Consider the following 21,339-nt stretch of genomic DNA (forward strand, 5'->3'; position numbering starts at 1 on the left):
TTGCTCTAACAGACAGTGGTTTGGGTGTGCGTATTGAGGACCGCAAGATCACGACGCAGTGGCTGCCGATTGCGAGATCGTGCGTGTCATTGAAACCTTCAGTTGGCGATATATCGATGAACTCGGTGGGTCGTTAAACAAATGTGGCCATGGTCTATGGTATAAAAGTTTTCACTCGTTAGAAGAAAAAGAATGGCAGTCCTTTTCTTCTGAAAGGTGTAACTGTATGTCCGGCCAGACAATCTGGAAGACGCGTTCTTGTAAGACGAGTTCCACGAAGGAATTCGCTTTCGACGGGAATGAACAACAATGCGTGGTATCAGCAAGAAATCTTATTTCGTTTGTGGAAAGTATAAAGAAAATGTAAAGAAATCTAAAGAATTTAAAAGAAATGAAAGAATTTAAGGAAATGAAATAAACAGAAGAAAATGGTATCTTCGTGATCAAAAGGAGAAAAGTGTTTTCATCGACAGTTTTGCCTTTGCGTTTTCTTTTTTTTCATACGAGAGGATCCTGCTTATATTTTCTTATCTTTCCTTTTTTTTCTTTTCTTTTCTTTTCTTTTCTTTTCTTTTCTCGCATTCGGTTCGTCCTTACGGTCTTTGATACAATCACTACCCACAATACATTCATTGTCGTACCGATAGATATTATTATTATTATTGTTATCATTATTATAATTATATCCTATGTACAAATCGACATCGCCGATAAACGGCACATTATGATTAAACTTAAGCGACAAACGTAAGATTAAACGTAAGATTAGAGTTACTAGGGACCAGTCATAATTTGTCATGCTAATAGTATAGGTAGCAACACGCCCGATAGAATTTTTTACTATCATCGCAATTCATTCATGGCCGTCATCGTCATCGTGATTATATTTTCAGGATCGTCGGCATGATTTGCATTGTATCATAAACATAACATTCACACACTAGTGCCGCAGCAGTTCTTTTTCTCTCTTTTTCACTCTCCCAGTCAGTTTTAATTCGTGTTTGGAATATACTCAGCCGTAATATGACCGTGTTCGTTCGCTCGCCCTAAACGTTTAACTACGTACACCTAATCCTCTTCGTTCTCTTCTTGCGTTTTTTTTTACTTCGATTAACTTAATCGCGGTAAGTTACTGCTGTCTATCGCTTTTCTCTTCATCCAGTTTCGTTAAAACATCTTCAAATGATCGATGTTCGTATAACGCTTTAAATTTTTATGGCTCCTTTGTTCGTAGAGTTCCGCTCAAACGTCATTTAGTGATAATTTCTAACTGTGATACGTATGCTTTCTTTAAGGGCTTTTTCTAACTAAACGAACAACAAAATAAGATGAAATACACAGAACAATCAGAGGCGTGTTACTCATTAAATCGCATATATATATATATACATACATATATACATATATATATATATATATATATATATATATATATGCATATATATATATATTTCTTAAAATTCTCTTTTGTTTTTCTCGTGTCCATCCACGAACCATGTACACCACTATATTTTATTAGACTTAGCATGCTTAGAAAATATTTGAAAAATGAGTCTATTGGAAGGTGGCTGTTCAATCGACTGGCATCTTCGTCACTATACACACATTTTCTTTTTCGATAGCCGTGTGAGCAACAACTGTCCGCATAGTGACATCTACTTGAAGTTTCGTCGATTTTTTCTTCGCTCAAGTTGTGAAGCAAATGTATGTTTCTATCCCATTGTCTTCTCGTTTTCTATTAGCGCAGTGTGCCCGGACTAGAACAAGCCCGCTACCCATTGTTGACTAATAACCGAAACGTTATCCGTATCAGCCTTTAGACTCGACTAAACGTTTTACTGGCCAACTGTGTGAAGAACTATTTTCCTTGTGCTCATTTTTTTCTATTGATTTTTCCACTTGACCGAGCCGCACGTGTATGTATTCTCATCCTCACACTCAGGTCCTCGATTTCTCACCTTGCATCTTCTTCGTCAGACGCAGAACGTTCTAGTAACGCGACAACTTAAAGGACTACAAAAAAAAAAGAAAAGAAAAAGAAAATAAAGTGAAAAAATAACAGCGTCGAGCGATGTGCTCGGAAAGCTATTCAACTGCATCGTACGTCACTTTTTCATTATTAACAATTAATAAAGACTCCTTCACGATTTTAATCATATCGACGTTAACACAAGACAACAATATTATCTAAATAATTCGCTAGACCTGATACGGTTCGCGTATGTGTCCCGTCTGCGCGTCCGATTTTTCTTTTTTTTTTTTTTTTCATGTAGCTTCGTCCGATTGTATGCGGGAACGACAACGACGATAACGATCAGATTAACAACGACTATGACAACGACAATGATGAACATATGATAATGGTGACAAATATCATGCCAACGATGATGATGAGGATGACGTAGACGTAGACGTAGACGAAGACGAAGACGACGACGATGACGACGACGACGACGACGACGACGACGACGACGACGACGACGACGACGACGACGACGACGTACGCGACCACGTTGATCGTGCTCGTCTCGACTTATCCTTACATGGATACAAACACCATGGATCGTACAAGCGGCTTATGGGCTGGTGCGTTCGGTGGCTTGCGACGGGGTAGCGGGCGTTCCCCTGTGCGTCGTGGTGGCAATGATTCAATAGGGCGGTGGTGTTCACAGTCGTAATCGTGGTGGTAGTGGTTTCGGAGCTAGCACTCGGTAGTTACCTCCTGTCGCGATACAGGAGATAAGTCTTCACCGCTAACGGCAAGCTCAGCGCATTCACTTTCTCGTCTATCTTATCCTTGCCGATTCGTTTTCGAATCACTCTTCGACAAAGATCCATCAAAGGCAATGGTTCAGCTGAAACAATTACGAATTACATTATTACTTCGTTAATTTTAAACATACATATAAGATATTATTTGAACGTTTAATGATTCTATCGTTACTTACGATCAAGTCCACCGATGTACTTCATCGTGATCTCACAGTGTCCCCATACAGCGGATACAATAGGATGCAGCTTTTTGCCTTTAAGGCCTTTGAATGCGATTCCAAGGTATTGACCATCCACAACGAAAGCTAACGTACCTTCGTCCATGTCCAAGACCACTGAAAAAGAAATTTTTATCAGTATGTGTTACAAAAGGTATTGGTATTTCGTGAAATTATAACGTTACTTACCGAGGAATTTGTCAGGAACAATGAACGTTTCATCGGGTTTAAGTAGAGCCGGGTACGTGACACCGGCATTGTTCTTCGAGTCGTGCAAAAGCTTGTTTCTACCGAGATCCCAACCCCAACTTTGTTCGTTATTGCCAACCAGGCTCTGGTATCCGACGCTGTGAAGAGGTGCCTCTGCCGTCGCGACGCCCACTACGGCGTGCGTGCCTCTTTGCCTCGTGCTCCAGAACAGTTCCCAGACATGCATACCTTTCGTGTATCCTACCCTCCCCCTTATGCAATCTGTGCTTTGAGCCACTGGATGTCGGTGAAACGTTAATTTGTCATCGTCCTGAAACAGAAATCATTCACCAGTAACACATACAGTACAATTACACGTAATAAATCTGTAGAAAGATACTATATTATAATTTACCTATATTTTTGTATACTTTTAATATTTTATCGTACAACTCGATGTTTTGTATAAACAGTATATGAAATTGTTAAATAAAATCGTTACCGCAAAATAGAATTGACTTAAACGATTTTAAGCCCTCTTTGTCTCTTAAGTAGCGAATATTAGTCCCCGATACTTGGAAAAATACGCGGTTGAAGCGTATAGCTTGCTTATCAGTGTAGAGACGTAGAAGGAAACTTTAGAAACGTAATACAAACGGAATAATGGATATATTTAAAAAAAAAAACAACGCGTCAAACTAAATTTACAAACAGTAAAGAACGGAGGGATTTTGAAAGAACGGGAAAACGAAAGATTGTAGCGAGTACTCCAAGTTCACCGTGTGCATTCTTGAGATATATACCTTGACGAATATGTTGAGGCTACGGTCGTTGGCGTTCCAGCTATGATGAATCTGCGTCTCCCGCGAGGCGGGTGGCATGTCGAGCAGGACATCGAGCCGCGGTGGCCTCGCAAAGTGTTGCGCCAGCTCTCTTGGTACCACGGGTTTGTACGCTACGACGCCGCCACCGCCGACGCCAACTCCACCAACAGATCCAGCTGCAGCCTCACGTGTCACGCTTTTCACACCGCCTGAAAAAATAAAAATAAAAAGATCCGTTAGTCGTTCATTTCGTATCATATTCTATACGTTATAATCTATAATACCTTGACACTTAACGCGATTCTAATCCCGTAGAGGATTTTAATAAAACGATTTCATTTCACATTCGAATCGCCTGTTAACGCTTAGCCAACCGATCTGTAAAGTATATCGCTGCGTGATCGAACGGGAAGATCTTCCTTTTTGACTTATAGAACGCGTTTTTGTTTTCTTCTTGTTATTATTTTTGTTTGTCACTAGTTATTGTTTACTTGGAATTGTTTCCAATTAACTGGTTATAAAGTACAGTATATAATAAAATACATCGATCTAGTGGTGTCAAAATTAATTAAAAAGTAACACTATCATTTATGACTAAATAAAGTTATAATCGAACGGTATGTAGCGGCACGTAAGTCCATTTAAGACTATTAAGACTATTCAAATCATGTTGTTGTTTTGCCTCGGAGCATCAAGATCGCTAGGTTACGAGTAATGTAACAACAAATAGACTCCGGGCAAAACAATATCGCCGCTACAAGCAACCGTCGAATGAAGACGAATTTGAATTTTTCCATTATCCCCTGACTAGTTAAGTACACGGATGCGATCGCGAGCGACAACACATATCGAGTATCTAACGATATCTAGAGTATTTTCGAGTATCTTACGAGCGTCTATCGAGTTACGCGACGAGCATTCTACGAGTATTTATTCCGCTATCTTATTTTGCGATTTATACTTCGTACTAACGACTCGCGTATACGGCTGTATATTAATTTATTATTTTAAAGATATTCGACGGTTACAACAACGAGCAATCTCGTCATTAAACCTCACGTACCAACGTCCTCTTCATATAAACATTTACAGATACCACGTGGTAAGAAAATATTAAAACGTATTATGAACTTTTAATTTCACGTTTAAGTCGTCTTATTTATCTTTAAATCATCTTTAAAACGTTTGTAATTGTGCCTATATTTTTGCTATACTTTTAATATATACTTTTATTTTAATGTTTTGCATAAACAATACATTTTGCATAAACAATGAAATCGTTAAATAAAATCATTACCGAGAAATATAATTTGTTTTTTAAGTAGTGGATATTAGTCCTCGATACTTGGAAAAATGCGGTGCAACTCTACAACTCGGTGTGGCGCGCGCGTTTAGCTAAGTGTTAAGAGGCAGAATGTCGTACGATCATCGATCAGCCGGATACGTCGAACGAAAAGAAGATCGTCACTGAAATTCCACGCGGGCTAAATTTCCACGGGGTCGTTAATAATTCAGGGCGCGTCCGTGGGATTCTCGTGGCGCGGTATTCCGGAGATACCTGTGCTGCCAGCACCGGGTAGATTTGCCGAGGAACGGGGGAAAAAAGACTGGAAGAAAAATAATGAAGGGACCCCGTCCGGCGGGATCAGCAGACCTCGCTCAAGGTTTTTCGAAAGTTCGCCCTCTCTTTCCCGCGTTTGGTCTCTAGCCTCGAGAGAACGATATCCTTGGATGCTGGTTTATTTGCTCTGGCAGCTGTTCCCTAGCTGGTGCGCGCGTTCGAGGGTTCTGAAACGAGGGTTCTGGAAAGGAGCGCGAGAATTTCAAAGGGTCTACACGTTCGTCTTGCTTCCACTTGTGGCCAAAAAGCCGAGGGGTACTGATAGAAAGGCCCTTTCACGAACTTGCGTGTATCCGGCTCCAGACGACCTTTCGGCTCTCTTTCTCTTCTTCGAGGTTCGGCGCGTTCGTCGCGTACATCTTCTTTTTGTCTTTTTTTCGTTGTTGCCCCGAGACAACGAGACACCCTGGACCTGGCTACTGCTGAGTTTTTCCCCCCACTCCACGAGATACCAACAGTAGCCCTCGCCGTGTCACACAGCTCACTGCCATGTATACTTGCCTCGTAAATTTCACGGGTGCAGCTGAGCTGCGAATTGGCTGCGGTCGAGGGCGACAAATTTCCCGAAAAGACAAGCGCGGCCAGGCTCGGGCGGACGCAGCGTGAGAGGGTCGTTGCACGATCGCGCCACCGAGACATAGAATGAATCTCCGGAAGCGAGCAAATGGCCAGTGTAAATCATGACAGAGGGACGCGCGATGGCAAGCTCTACACGATCTATGGAATTGATTCATGGCGACAAACGGTCTCCGTGAGATTTTTCTTTTAACGGTCCGGCCATCCTTTTAATCAGAATCGGAAATTTAATTGGCTAATTATCTAGGATATTTATACCAGCTGGATAATTACAGAGTTGTGGTTCGTAGTAGCGCGTAGTTCGTGTTCCGTAATGTAGGTTTTATTGGCAAAGCTCCCGCGAACGAATTGAAATTTACATTTTGGACATCTTTACGATCGGGATATAAAGAGAATGCTTGGATGTTTGATATAAAAAAAAAAAAAAAGAAAAAAAAGGAGGAGAACCGTTCGAACGCTAACTTTCAACGAGTTAAGTTTAATCAGCAAACTTTTTGTTTCGCGGTATTAAAAATTTATCAAACGACTGTGTGCTGCTGTGTTGAACTCTCCTCTCAGCTTGGTATTTTATACACACCGGGCTTCGCCAGAGGATAGAATCTCGGTCTCGAGGACCTGTTCGAGCTTCTACCTGAGAGCAGGTAGGTAAAATCGAGAGCGGTCAAAGGCCTTGACCCTGGACGAAGTCCGACGAGGTGAATCAACCTCTTAGACTCGGTCTCGACGCTGTATTGCATCATATAACGCTGCTGCGTTGGAAAGCTACTAAACCTACTAAACATATGTATTACGTATCTTCAAACAATAATAGGTACCTAAACTATCTGCTTGTCCCAGATAATCTGAACTTTACGATATTACTCTACCCCGTATGCTATTTTAATCAACGAACGAGCCTTTCGGAAATTAAACCGATGCAACTCGCCTTTCGGTAATTTCATAATCTCGTTATATAAGTACACGATTTAATCTTCAATTTTCAAGAAACGAGCAACTTACTTCCACGAGTTAGAGGAGATGAATAATGGTAAATTCTAAAGTAAATTAATAAAAAAAAAACAAACAAACAAACAATTCTTACACGATCATCGAAACTTTTTACATGTTTCGATTTATGCGGTTGACGAATGCAACATTCGAAAATGTAGCTCAAACTCAACTCCTATGTATACTACGATACTACACGAACCCACCTACAAGCTATACGAAAGAGTTATTTAACCCTAATCTCTCGATGTATCATCCAACCAAAGTTACCTTCGACGCGTGAACCGGTTCTCGACGCCCACGCTCGATCCCTCTCACCCACCCAGAACTCTCGCGACGATCGCAGACACCCGAAATCATCGTGGTTCTTACTGATCGTATATTTCGATCGTGGTTCGAAGAAAGGTGTGTTCCTAACCTGAAATCTTTTGGCCCATGTTTACGGCCCGATAGGGGGACCGATGGTGATGCCGGTGCTGAAGACGATGTTCGAGGCACTGTTTTCCAAGGGGTAGTTTGTGCCTGAGGTGCCAGGCGACGCCAGTGATGGTAGTGGCGTCCGCCGTGGTGGTCGTGGTGACGTGGTCGTGATTACGATGATGATGGTGATGATGATGGTAGCGGTGGTGGTAACGGCTGATGGTCGGTGGCGTAGCAGGTACCGCGCCACCGTCTATTCCTCCGCCGCGACCTCCGCCTCCTCCAACGCCTCCTCCGCCGCCTCCGCCGCCGCCTCCTCCGCCTCCGCCGCCGCCCCTACCGGGGCTACCGCCCCCGCCGCCCCCGCGGCCGCTGCCTCCGTTACCTAGACCGCCTCCGGTACCGCCAGTCGCACTGTTTGCGCGGCCACCGCCCCCGCTCACGCAACGATTCGCTTTGTACCTGCAACGCGAACACAGTGGAAAAACCTGATTAGTTAATTGTCCTCTCATCAACGCGACTTCAGGGGACACACTAGGGGGTTGATTTCTCACTGGGAAACCACTATCACGCGACTACTAATCCTTAGAGTGTTTATCACTCTCCTTGCTCGTTCGTTTTCTGCTCTTTCGCGATGGTCTGAATTTCTCTTTCTATTGGGAGTCATATTTTGTCGTTAAAGTTTCGCGCAGTCGAACTAACGAACGATTTTGTAGCAACGTTGCGCTATATCAAGTTTCATTTGGAGTGGATTTTATATCGTGTTAGATTGGTATACCGTTTTGTGGGAGATAAAGCGCGGTGTAGCGCAAGAACGCATAAACTATCAAGATCGTATGCTCGTTGATAGATATTGCAAGTACAGATCGAATTGAAGCCCGCTAGAACGATTAAATTGCACGTTGTATCGCGATATTTATTACCGTGGTGATCATGTCGAATAATATCCTAATAAATTCATTGCATATCGTATTCGCGGTCGTTCAGTTGCGTAGCTCGTCGCCTTGTTCGATATCGCGCATAAATCGCACCGCGAAAACGAGACATCGTCCCGAAGCGGAGAAAACGCTGCCCGGCACAGCTTGTACCTTGTCTCGTACGTTTTCCGCGACGCACGTTCGACGGGGACAATATCGCGACACGCAACACACCGGCACCGAGCAATGGATTACAGGAGCTTCCAGCTTGCGGATTTTCGTGTCACCGCAGCCCACCGGGGTTTTACGAACCGAACGGAGAGGAGGATTTTAAGCTCGCTGATCCTTCGACCAGCGGAAAATCGTCGCTTTCGATCGGACGTCGATTAAACAAATTTCTCGTTTCCGATATCTCTTTCCCATCTGCTACGGTAATCGTGTGTCTACGTATGCGTTAAGGCAAATGCGTTAAGATCATTTCTCAAATTAAATTCACGACGTCGTTGTCGCGATAAAAACTAGTTGCTCGTCGATATCTCGATTTCGTCGAATTAATCGTCGTCCGCGATTACGTTGACCAAAGAGTCAAGATAAAAGAGTGGCTCGATGTAAATTTCGAGGTCTGTGGAAGGCCGTGGCTGGCTGATAACGAACGCTGGCGAGGAATTACGTTTCATCGCGGAGCTAGCCGGAAAGGCGGCGATTTCGAGAAGCGAGTCTCGCCAGGCTCGATGTTCCATTAAGTGCCGTTGTAATTCCATTCGTTCTGGAAATCCACTTAAATCAGTGTGGAGAAACGCGTCGACCTATCGTGGATTAACGATCGTTTCGATTAAAGGTTAACCATCGACTGGACCGCTGCGATTAACGCGAGATTAACGTTCTAAGAGGAAAGGTGTGTAAGCTCACTTCGAGTTGATCTCGAATCGTCGACATTGCGTATTCTCGAGTTCCAATCCGACAGACCGGACGGCGCGTCTTTCGGCGCAATGATGGTCGTGCTTTTTCTCGCGACTCTTAACCAGTTGCATGTTCGAAGTGACAGGACGTGAGAAACAAGCGACGAGAGAACGAGCCACGATTCAGAAAACGAACAGAGACAAAACACGGCTGTAGCGCCACGAGGTCGTTCCAATTTTTCCTATTCCATTATTTCGTCTGGATCTTGGTTTGGTCGTATCCGTGAACCAAGACACGTTTCCGGCCACGGATACCGGACACTGGCATCCTGAATCCGGCTCTGACTTGCTTCCCGAGATTATTACACACGCTGAAAAAAATCTACGCGGGAAATCCACCGAAAGATACGGACGAACGAATATTTTATAATCATCGGGTAAACAGACAGGATTTTCGATGATTTTCTAACAAATTTCATTAAACGGTACTTGGCCTCGTCGCGAATCGAACAGCGCTCCGTCTCTCGACGCCAGAGTTGTCCGTTAGGAGTTGTGGAACGAGTTTACGCGTGCAGAAATTGCATCGAACACCTAATTTCCAGGAGCGGAAATTCTCTTTCTCAGACGATGCATCCTTGCGAGTCTGTGGAGGAGTTCAAGGTCCCTTGAGAACCGTGCCATTGTCCGAAACGTTATTCCGCATATTACTATCGAAGAAAAACTCGACTGGCTTTCGCAACTACCCAAATATCGCAACGATGCCCTCGTTATAACGCGCTCCCGCTTTTAGATCGTTCGGAAATCCCTTGAATTTCAAACGCTCGATATTAATCGAAACTAGCGCGTTTCCACGCTGCTGCAAGAGCTAGAAAGTCGATTCAGTTTTGAAAGAAATTTTGCTCGCGTGTTACGTTCAAGGCGAGCACCTGATCGTCGTTTCCTCTTTGAACGATTGCGAAACGCGGACAATTAATCATCGACGGGTCGAAGAAACTAGTAGTTAGGACCGCGCGAAACAGGAGACGCGGTCGAAGAAGCTCGAGTTTAATTTGCTTCACGGCGGAGCCGTGAACCGAACGAGACGCCCTTCGTTCTCCTCGAGTCGTCATGGTCGTTGCTGACGTGCGCTCATTGGGGTCCGTTAACGGCGTTCGCCTCCGTCAGCCACGCCGGCTAATCGCGAACAATATTACGACTGTCCGGAACAGGAGAAAGTAGCCGAGTAATCGGCCAGCGTGTACGTTGCGTCAGCGTCGTTCATCGGCCAACTTAAAGCGTTCGCTTCGTCACGCTCGCTCGAGCCGGGCTACTTTCGCGCCTTGTGAAAAGGCGGCGGAGAACCGGCTTGCAACCGGCGTATCCGCGGAACTGATTCGCGTAGATTCTATCAACGAGATATTTTGTTTACAGATGAAATCCAGAAGAAGATATGGTACTTGTTTTGATGTTTAGTCTGGTTCTTTTTTTAATTTCAAGCAAATTCATCGTAAATGAATGGTCTTTGCTATTCTCGAAAGGCGAAAACTAAAACTAGCAAAAACGATTTGACGCATCATAGCGGAATTTTGTTTATACGAATTACATCTATACATGTACATTTGAATGAAATTGTACTTAGTGTCCGAAGTGATTGAATCTACTTATCCGAGTGTGAACTTATACGAACTTATACGAAACGAACTTATTTCCATCGTTACAGACGAACGAAACTCTGTACTGCACCTCCTTTCTCTAAAGAATAATTGATTTCTTTGAAAAAATAATGGACTCAGACTGCGAATATGCCGTGATCTGGACACGTTAAATCGTATCGATAGAAAATAAGTCTGCCAGAATTTTCAAACAAAACTGTCTGACAAATATGAAATACGAGCGTCGACGAATCGAATCGAACAAACCGTTATCGCGTAGATAATTAAACTCAAAGATTCGCGGGTCGTGTAAAAGATTTAAATCCCCGTGAACAATAAATGGAAGAATTAAACACCTGCTTCAATTCCAACGGAAACCGTTCTCTACCCTGAAACCAAAGTCTGCGGAAAATCGAGTCTCCGACGAAACGAACTCCGGATTTGCCGAGAATACCGAGCACGGCGAGTCGCGTACATTCAAGAATGATTTTCTCGGAGTGAGTGTACCGAATGGCATTCGATTTCGAGATTCGAGAGGAAACACGAGAGCATCGGTCGTTGGAGCAGGCTGGAGGCTGCCGACCGACGGCGGTATTGATCCGCGGGGATCACCTCTGCCCCACCTCTCTCACCCTCTCTTTCTCTCTCACTCTCGACACGGGTCCAACCCCCAAATCTACTACCATCCCCCTCGAGCTCCCTCAGCCTCTCTGGACCCCTCTAACATCGACAACTACCATCGAGAGGGGAAGAGCGAGAGTACGAGGGTGCGAGAGAGAGAGAGAGAGAGAAAGAGAGAGAGACAGAGGGTAAACCACCCCTCAGCTGCAAAATAGACCGACAAAAATGCTCGGGAAAAAATCCGGCGGGCGTCGCAGATCCCTTCAGTTTTACGTCTCGAAGCCTGAAATGAGACACGTTTCACCTGTTTTCACCGGATTAACAGGTTTTTACGACCTGCTCCTATAGACAAGTGTGCTTCGATTAGGTGAACAAAAAGGTGGGATTCGGTGAACCTGCATGAAATTTCTGTAAAATACGAAATATATAAATTACGAAAAGACGTTTCGAGCCGATAGTTATCGAAGAACTATATTTACGGTAGAGTCATTTTTTCTCCCGTTTGATCGATCAACGGACTGACTGTCGATCGATTTGTCCGAAACCACGGAAACCTCTGTTGCGATACTTGCGTCTTTCGATCGCGATAAATCTCTTTTAGAACTCGTGCTATAATCACAGATCCATAAGTCAGCTGTATCGACTAAGCAAAAGGGGTAGAAACAAATTTCTCCTTATAGCATTAGGGAGCGTCACGCGACGAGTATTAAGTGTAATAGGAACGGTTAAAGGCGTCTACCGCGCGGGGTTACGGAGCTTTCCAGCGAGCTTTCCGCAAGTGGATAAGGCGGTTATCGGCGTGGAAACGCACGACTCAGATCGATCAAACACGAACGAGAGAGAAGAGCCACGGACACGGCTAGTCGCGCACGGCACTGCCAGCCATCGACGAGCCGGTTGCCAACCGGTACTGAGCGTCGGCCAGCAAGATGTCAATTGCGCTCAATGATAGTGAAACGACGCCGCGTTACGCGTCGTTATTCTCGGCCGACGTGTCGAGAGCCTTGCGAGCTCTCGCGACACGTGTACAATCTCAATAACGTTCGTTTCCTGACAAACGATAAACAGACATTTCTCTCTTTACAAGGCGATACAAAGATCATTTGATCTTTTACGCCTTCATTTTTTTCAAAGAAGATAATTCGAATAAGAAAAAAAGTTGACACGTTAAGGGATTTATCAATGCGACAAGTACTTCAACGACTCTTTAAATCTGATTGAATCGTAAGATCCAGATGAAAGAAACGGTGACTAAAAATATTAAACGAATGCTTGAAACTTTCTTTCACTGCGATAATGTTAAGACAAAAGATTTTGTTCGCGTATATTAATTAAAAAATTTACGAACGTAACGTTGGCATTTTTATCGTCCTCTGTTTCTTGCGTCATCATACTCGCGATATTTCGTTAGTTAACGTTGGTAATTGCATTTACTTCCATTTAGAAAGGTGAAGAGGATTTATCGGACAGATCAATCCACTAATGTGCTCTCCAGGGAAGCTCCTAATCCTCTTAATTGGTGTATTTAAAACGTGGCAATTAGCGAATCGAATTTAACCGAACTAAATAGTAGGTCAGAACTCGAATGCAGACATTTCGCCGTATCGGAGTTGCTATTTCATTCGCGCGAATCAAAACTGTTCTTTATGATAGTAGAAACGATTCTCTGCTACGGACACGCGTCTCCCAACTACGGTTTTCTCGATAACGATCGCGTCAATGAAAATTATCTCACCATCTTGCGCAATGCACATAACGTCCGTATGTTAGAAATTCCAACGAAAGAAAGGGTTCACGAAGCGGAGTGTCGGGCGAAGTTCGGTGTCGCGGGAACGGCATATTTGCATGAGAAAAGGAAGAATCGACACGGCCGGTTTCTCCGCGACAGTTCGCGTTAACTAGCGAGCAAAATAACGGCTGTTTCACGCGCGTTGCAACTTAGTCGGTTGGCTTAGAAGCGGAACAGCTGACGGCTAGAGGCTGGCCAGGTCAACACCTGTTCACCAGCTGCCTCGACAAAGCCCTTCTCTTCCAGATAAAGACCACTGGCCGAACGTTTTCCGCGCGGAACTCTTTTGTCGGGCACCACGAATCGTTCTTTTTCTCTGGTCTTCACGGCGGACCGCGACCTTTTAAGGATTTCGCCCGTCTGGAACCACACCCTCCTACCCGAGGAGCGCCGAAACAATGCCTTCTCCCGGCTTGATCGCGACTCTTTGCATTAAGATCGAGACGGTTATCGCTTTATTCCGATCTGCGTGAGCCGTGCGATCATCGTGGCTCCCCCAGAACGAAAGGGCTGACGCAACCGCGTGCTTCGTCAGACGTACAAAGAGAAGTATGACTTAGGGAATTAGAGAATATATTTGGCTGTTCTATTGTTCGCCACGGATTGTGAGAATCGAAGAGGCAGACCGAACAGAAATTACCATCTGCTCGAGAGCACTGCGATCCGATTGAAATAGTCCATCACGTTCTGTTAAGATTGTAATAACTGTTAAAATCACGAGAATTGTGGCTCCAGTAGAGTTAACGCGTAAAGCGCGGACTACCGTCGTCTCCGTATCGAAGTTACGTTGCAAGCCGAGTCAAAGTAGTACCAGACGTTCCCATCGGACACGCCGTCCGACCGACTAGTTCCGAACAAGTCTACTTAACTTCTCACCGATTTCCCACGATAGACGAAGCAAATATATGCCCAAGATTACTCGAAAACGAATCTACTCTCAGCAGGAAATTGAGCCACGTCGATCTGGTTTCTCTGGTTGCAACGGACGCTCCACCATAGATCGTTCGATTTCGATTCATTCGCGAGTGCCACGCCCCGACAGCGAGTTCCAAGACAATGGACCGATCTTCGCGTGTTGATCGAAGTCAAATATCAGGGCGGCCGTTAGCGGGTCTCAGCTGCTCTCGCGCCTGATTCTTTCGAACGAGGCGGCTCGTCGAGATCATTCCCTTGCTCTTCGAGTCGCACCCGGGGGCCCCGAGTCCTCGTGGCGCTTTCTTTTTTTTTTGGCTCGTTTCAATTACCCCGCCACCTCTTTTGTCTCGGCATCGCGAGTGCCTCGTACGTTTTCACAACGCCGATCCATCAAGAGAGAAACGACTTCTCGACAGCATTCCCTCGAAAGGAACCAGCAGCGTAGGCTTTTTGTTCGGTCGGCTTCCACGAAACGCGAAGACGAAATCTGGCTGCGGAGAGTCGTCGACTCTTCTCAAGAGTCGTTTCTCCGTTTAAGACTTTGTTTTTAGGCACTTACGGACACTCCAGACTTTCTTTCTTCTCGACTGACTCAGAGAATCGGCGCCTCGCGCACTCTCGCTTTTCGACGCTTAAATCGGCGCGACTGTTCGCGCTCGCGAAAGTGAGATCATCGTGAGTGGTGTCGCCACGCGTTGCAAATGCATTTAAGGATGGGTTACGCGGGTCAACTTCTCGCTTACGCTGCACACGCATCGAGCGCACGTGCAGAGACGATCAGACGCGATCGTTGAAAGATATTTTTAAGCCCTGTCGCGAAGACGATCGCGTTTCTCCACCTTCGAGAATTTCCTTTTCCCACTTAGAAGCTATATTTGCAGATTCGCTTGATTTTTCTACCTAAAACATTTCAGAGGTATACTGAAAGAGCTATTATTCGCAGATTTCTCCTACGTGAGTTTTCCTGTTCGGAACATATAATCGTATCATAGAACAGGTATGGCAACTTGTCGCTAGAATTTTTAAGAAAAGAAATATCCCGACACGTTTGCTCATTATCCTTCGGGGACGGATAAAAAGAGAAGTCATCGCATTTACATGTTGCACGTGCAGGACTCGCGGATCGTGTTACGGATAAACGAGTCTCGCTGCACGACAAACGATGGCAACAGGAAGGAGGTACAGGTGCAATCGAGACTCTATCTGAATGTACCAGCCAGTTGGTTGATCGAAACGACCGATATATTTTTATGTATATAAGTATTAGGAAATATCTGCAAGTGGAACATTGTAATAACGAGTGGACAGTTGTTGCTAACAACCAGCATGGAATTCTACGTATGAAAACAGCGAGACAACCAGTCGTGCGTTTTTCTTTCGCCGCTTATTCAATCGCATGCAAATGCGGCGCAATCTCTTTAGGGAATCATCGAGTGAACGAGGCCGTAGTATCTCTTGCCAGCCCATATGAGCCGTATTTACTTAGTTGCCAGCCCAAAAAATTCGTATTTTCCTGAACTTTGCCAAATCGATGATAAATTGGTTTCTAAACAGATATTCCTCTCGTTTAGCAAATACTCGGCGATTATACTCGACGTATTACGAATTTTTACGTATCTTCGTACGTCTTTATGTATTTTATATACATTTATCGATTGGGTTGGCAACTAAGGAATGCGGCTTTTGTTATTAGTTGGTATCGACAAAATCGACGTTTCCTCAGTTACCCAGCCCACAAGAGCCGCACTCACTTAGTAGCCAGCCCGTATGAGCCGCATTTCCTTAGTTGCCAACCGAATAAAATTTGTATTGGAAGTGTGCTAAATCTCGCGGAACACCTGGTTCACGCGTGAAAGACATTAAGTCGCTCTATTAAGCTACTTTCGAGTTTAACTCGTTGAAAAAATCTTTACTGTACGATCTAAATGGAAAGCCAATAATCAATTCTTTCATATTTCCGACAAATTTAAAAAAGTATCTTAGCAATGAGAAATTAGTATAAAAGCAGTTAGAAACTGGCAAAGAGCGATTAAAAATTAAGAAAAATATGCTGCTTGTTACGTTTGTATATAGATCCAATAATTTAAGGCATTTAAAAAACAAAAAAAAAAAAAAATTGAAATAAGAAACGATCAAAGACACGCTTAAATAGACAAGCAATTGTATGCTAACAGTTAACACTTTCATCGTTACAGATCGTCGCAACGTCAATTAAAGAAATAAAACGAGTAAGTTTAATTTTTAGTTATCGATAGAGGCGTTGTCTTCGTTCGACGACGAACAGATGCTCGGAACGACGAGACTGAGAATAGGGGCGAGATTTCCTCAAGGACTGCGCCACGTCGTCGAAGGAAAAACGAAAGGCAGACGAAGAGCTCGGTTCGTTTCTCCGCTCGCGGATTTTCTCGCGAGCTGCCGGCGACGAGCGCGCACGCTTTTTCACCGAGGGACTGGTTCGCGAAGAAGGTATCCTTGGCGGAGGATATTCGCGCGAAGCTTTTCTCGTTCCAGATGACTTTTTCATCGACCGACTGGAAATTAAGTTCGAAGACGAATCGAGAAATCGCTGGTGGCAACGCGTATCCAATCTCTGGCGCACGATTTTACGAGGAAAATTCTACAGCCGAGTATTCCACGAAAATACTTCAACGAGTTAATTTAACACGACGCGTCTCCGAAGATTCTGTAGAGTTGCACGAGCGAGAGAAGACGACGTAAAGAAGATTAAATCTCTTTCAGTAGTGTCAATGACAAATCAGTTTTCCACGTTCGCTTGTTAACATATTTACCAGGAACGTGATTCGTCGTTGCGTAAGAAAAACCGTTCTTTCAATGAGTTTCTTTAAACACACGAGTCGCATGGTCGTAACCAAGCTAATACTTGATAGGTAGAACGAAAAAGTGTTATTATTTCTAAATATATCTATCTGCAAAAACTGTTTACGCGCGTTTCCTCTACGAGCTATTTCTTGCCAACAGCCAAGCAATTTTCTTATTCGATAAAATACCGAGAAACAGAATTATCATACTGCTCGTGACCCAGGTACCGAGAACGCTCGAAAACGAGAACCCAATAGACGACGAACGGGGCCATTCGTTGGAAACGCGACCGGTTTCCCCGGTGGAACGGAAGGCAAAGTTCACGGTAAGAAACTATCCTTTGCTTAGGCAACGTTCTTTTTGCCGACAACTGTGACGGCCAGACGAGCCCGTAACGAGGCGGGATCACGCGACGCGAGAGCTAATCGTCTAGTGACTAGTGGTTGGTGGAGCGATACACGCTTCTTGTTGAACACGTGAAACAGAGAATGGAAGAGGGAGGGCGCCATTGCGGAAGTAGGAAAAGAAATTGAATAAATTGCTCGTGTTACGTAGTACCTCCTTGTGTTCTATGGAAAATTAACCCTTCAGAGCCTGATACAGGCAGATACACAAGCGGCCTATTCTATTATAGTTGCTCGAATAGAATTCTAGGGATGGCAAAGGCAATATTATAAGTAGAAAATGGTAAAAGAGTTATACGGTATAGAAATTTTCTACTGTAAAGTCGTCGTAGTGGTAAAAATTTATCGACAAAGGAAATTTTACAACGAAAATTGTTTGATACACTCGTGTTTCTCGTTCGGACGATCGTTTGCGTCGATGATTCTATAAAGGCTGCGCATTACAAAACAGTTCTCTTGGCTGAGGAACACGGTTCACTACCAAGAAGTGCCTAATTTATTCAAACTGATTACGTAAATTGAAGGATCCATAAATTTCAATTCATATATCTCGCTTTATGAAATCAATTTATATAACTGTAATTTATATCAATTTCGAAGCTCGCGTTTTCTTATGCTCGCGTTCCCAGTCGTTTCTTTCCCAATCGTTTCGAGAAGCATTTTGCCTCTTACTCAACCGCCTCGCATCTGCATCATTCTACCTTTGTATTTCTCTTGAAAGCAAACCTCGAAACGTTATCTCGCTAGATTCTTCTCCGAACGCCGGAGGAGAAATAGGAAGAAAGCGAGCGAGGTGAAAGGCTCTCGCTTTTCAAGACCAACGAACCGGGCGGCGTGTTATCACGGCTTATCGAGAAGCAACCGCAACCTATCGAAGGCAAGCGTTCGCGTTTATCTTCGTTTGGCGCCTGGTCGTTTGATCGTGGAGCAACAAGCATCGGCCCGGTTCAACGACCCGATTTCTGTGATCTTGCGTGGCCTTGCAAGACAGGCCGGATGTTGGTAGAGCGGCAGCAGCCTCCAGAGAAGGAGAGGAACTCGTGGAACGAGTCACGAGCAACCTATGAAAGGTTCGAGGTCGCGTACATCCGTGGGTCAGCCACTGTACGCCACCGTTTCGAATTTAGACCGGCAATTTTTGGATCCACCGCAACTGTTTCCACCCTGGACTCGATCGGTGAGTAAGTGGAAAACGTGAGTCAAACGTGGCTGGCAGAAATGAGTCACGGGACTCTCCAACGTAGTTCCAACCTCGGTAATTTCTCTACGTAATAGGTATCTATCGATCGTGGCCTGAAATAATCTCGCTGAATAAGGATTTTCAGCCGAGATTCGCTTACGAATAGGATACGAGATTTAAGGAAGAAGGGCTGAAGGTAGTCGCGACGTTAGCACGACGGGGTTAGCAGACTGCTCGCGCACACGCGAAGAAAAGCGAAGGGGCACGGGCAGACAATGAACAATCGTACATTGTTACGAGTTATAGCATTGTTACTCCACCATGGCCGGGCCCCGTGTTCACATAATTAGGCTGTAAACGTTTCGAGACAATCACCATTGTTTTCTTTCTCTCTCTGTCTCTCTCTCTCTCTCTCTCTCTGTCTCTACCTTCTTGGATTAAGGTGCCTCTGCCACCCCCACCACGTTATGCGCGCGATAACCACGTCGAGATGCTTGGCCGAGATCAGGGTGATCGTTAAAACGAGAACTCCATATCGTTATTGGGAATTCCTATCTTTCTTCGGAATTGTACTACCTCAGACCGATCGATCGGTCTTGATTATCGATTTAGATTTGAATTTGTATTTGAAAGTCGAAAGGTACAATCTTTTATGTTATGGACGGTACGTCGGTATGGACTCAGGGGTGCTGTTCTTGAATTCATGCGAACAAGATCGGGCATCGAGAGATCGTGGATAAGAGGGGAGAAGGACCTTCTCTTCTCACCGTTCTCCGACGTCTACCGACGTATATCTCTTCCCACGGGCGTGTCCCTTTGGAATTTGTTTTTCGATGAGATTATCGCGGGCTGTATCGTGTCCCCTATCGACGAGGAATGGAAATAAGGGAGAGATCTGTTGCGAGAGTGCCAGATAGACCAACGAATCTTCGACGATTCCCAGAGAACCTAGCCCACCACGATTCTCATTGAAACATCGGATACTCCTCGTTTAACGAACCAACAACGGTTTATTAAGCAAGAAATTCCGCCTGGATTATCAGGAAACTGTCGACCATCGCAATTAACCGAGGATTAAGATATTCCAGTACGCGGAGCCTTTAACGAACGTGCAAACATGCGTTAAAAAGACTGGAAGGAATCTGCAAAGGTAGAATATAGCTGGCACATGCTACCTTTGAAACGCAGCTATCGCGGAAAGAGCGAGGAAGAGTGCGACGAAACGAAGGAAACAGAGGGCAAGTCTATGGAGGTGGAAGGTGAGAGGCGACCAAGAGATAATTTATTGTTATTCTCGGTGCATTCGATGACGTTACACATTCCCCAAGATGGCTGCTTGCCTCGAAGGGGAAAGAGACGGGGGACAGGCAGAAAGAGAATGAGAAGCGATGGTGAGACGGAGAAGAAACTAGCTGTTGGTAGCCGTGACCTTGTCTGGTACCCGACCCCACCGTGTGCCTTGGCTTCCACACACATCCTTACCACCCCACTACGAAGCGAGCGGAGAACGCACCAGAGAGGAGAGCCATCGAGGTAGGGAGAGGAACGAGCGGATGGATAGAGGAGGTGGTAAGGTAGCCAAGAAGGTGGCCGCGAAGGTAACCGCGCGACGACCAAGCAGGACGAGGAGGAGGTGGAACGCGCGTTCCTCCACCGATTGTTACCTAATTTAACGAGCAGAAACTAGCAGCACGTGTCCGTGATAGCCAAAAGCTCATTAGCACCTTCGTCCTTGTTCAACCGTGACCGAGACACGGCATTTTTCCTTCCTCGTTCTACGTGTGTTGTGAAAATTAAAACAAGTTTTGTCCGGACCTCCTTCATTTTGAATGGCTGCGTATGAAATATGAATTTTTTATCGGTACGATCGGTCTCTGCGACAACGATGAATATTCGGTGAAACAAAAACATGCTCTATACGGCGAGAACGTAACGCGTGACTCAAAAATACGACATACGCGTCAGTAGGTACTGTGCGATACTCGGTGAATTGAAAAATTAAGAAGCTTAGAATTGAATTTTCCTTCGGCTAAATATCTCGACGAAAGGATCTAGAAATTAGAGAGAATAACTGAAAATCTCGGAGAAGGTTCGCGTTAGAAGGGGAAGTTAGATTCTCGGAATGCAACCGGAAGTTACGAACGAAGAATTTATGACGCGACAAAAAAAAAATGGCAATCACCGGAAACGCGTTTGTGGCAATTATATGCGTAAAAACATATCGGCAACTCGTCGATTTCCTCTGTTGCTTCTATTTCTATCCAATCGGCTGGTTTATACGTGACTAGGCTGTGTGGAGCGATAACGCGTGAAACGTGAATGCCGAGCTTTTAGCATGTCGATCGTGTCGGTTGGGATTTTTGGAAGGCCTTGAGATATCTTGACTTTACCTGGCTTCGGCTGAACAAAGACGATCTTTCTTTGAATGACCGTGATAATCGTGCGGTCAACAGAACGTTAACGCGGAACAGATGTTCTTAGAAACGAGATAATTCTAAGCCACCAAACATCGTCCTGCTGTGACGTGGAGAAATTTGTTTGAAGATAGTTTCGCAA

At 44.7% G+C, this 21,339-nt stretch overlaps 1 protein-coding gene across 5 annotated transcripts in view; it reads right to left on the reverse strand.

The window, feature by feature from the left end:
* Positions 1–1,485: 1,485 nt before the first annotated feature.
* Positions 1,486–21,339, reverse strand: part of LOC117235632 (protein gustavus) — a 152,595-nt gene continuing 132,741 nt past the window's right edge. For all 5 annotated transcript variants that reach the window (XM_033497851.1, XM_033497847.1, XM_033497849.1 and 2 more), the window contains exons 2-6: positions 7,606–8,069; positions 3,983–4,212; positions 3,180–3,510; positions 2,949–3,107; positions 1,486–2,855 (exon numbers count right to left, since the gene is read on the reverse strand). In XM_033497851.1, the coding sequence (XP_033353742.1) occupies positions 2,716–2,855; positions 2,949–3,107; positions 3,180–3,510; positions 3,983–4,212; positions 7,606–8,069 (1,324 nt within the window). In that variant the 3' untranslated portion in view covers positions 1,486–2,715. The remainder of the gene's footprint in view (positions 2,856–2,948; positions 3,108–3,179; positions 3,511–3,982; positions 4,213–7,605; positions 8,070–21,339) is intronic.

This window comes from Bombus vosnesenskii, unplaced genomic scaffold, assembly GCF_011952255.1.
Source record: "Bombus vosnesenskii isolate JDL3184/JDL3185 unplaced genomic scaffold, Bvos_JDL3184-5_v1.1 scf7180000013316, whole genome shotgun sequence".
Taxonomy (NCBI): domain Eukaryota; kingdom Metazoa; phylum Arthropoda; class Insecta; order Hymenoptera; family Apidae; genus Bombus; species Bombus vosnesenskii.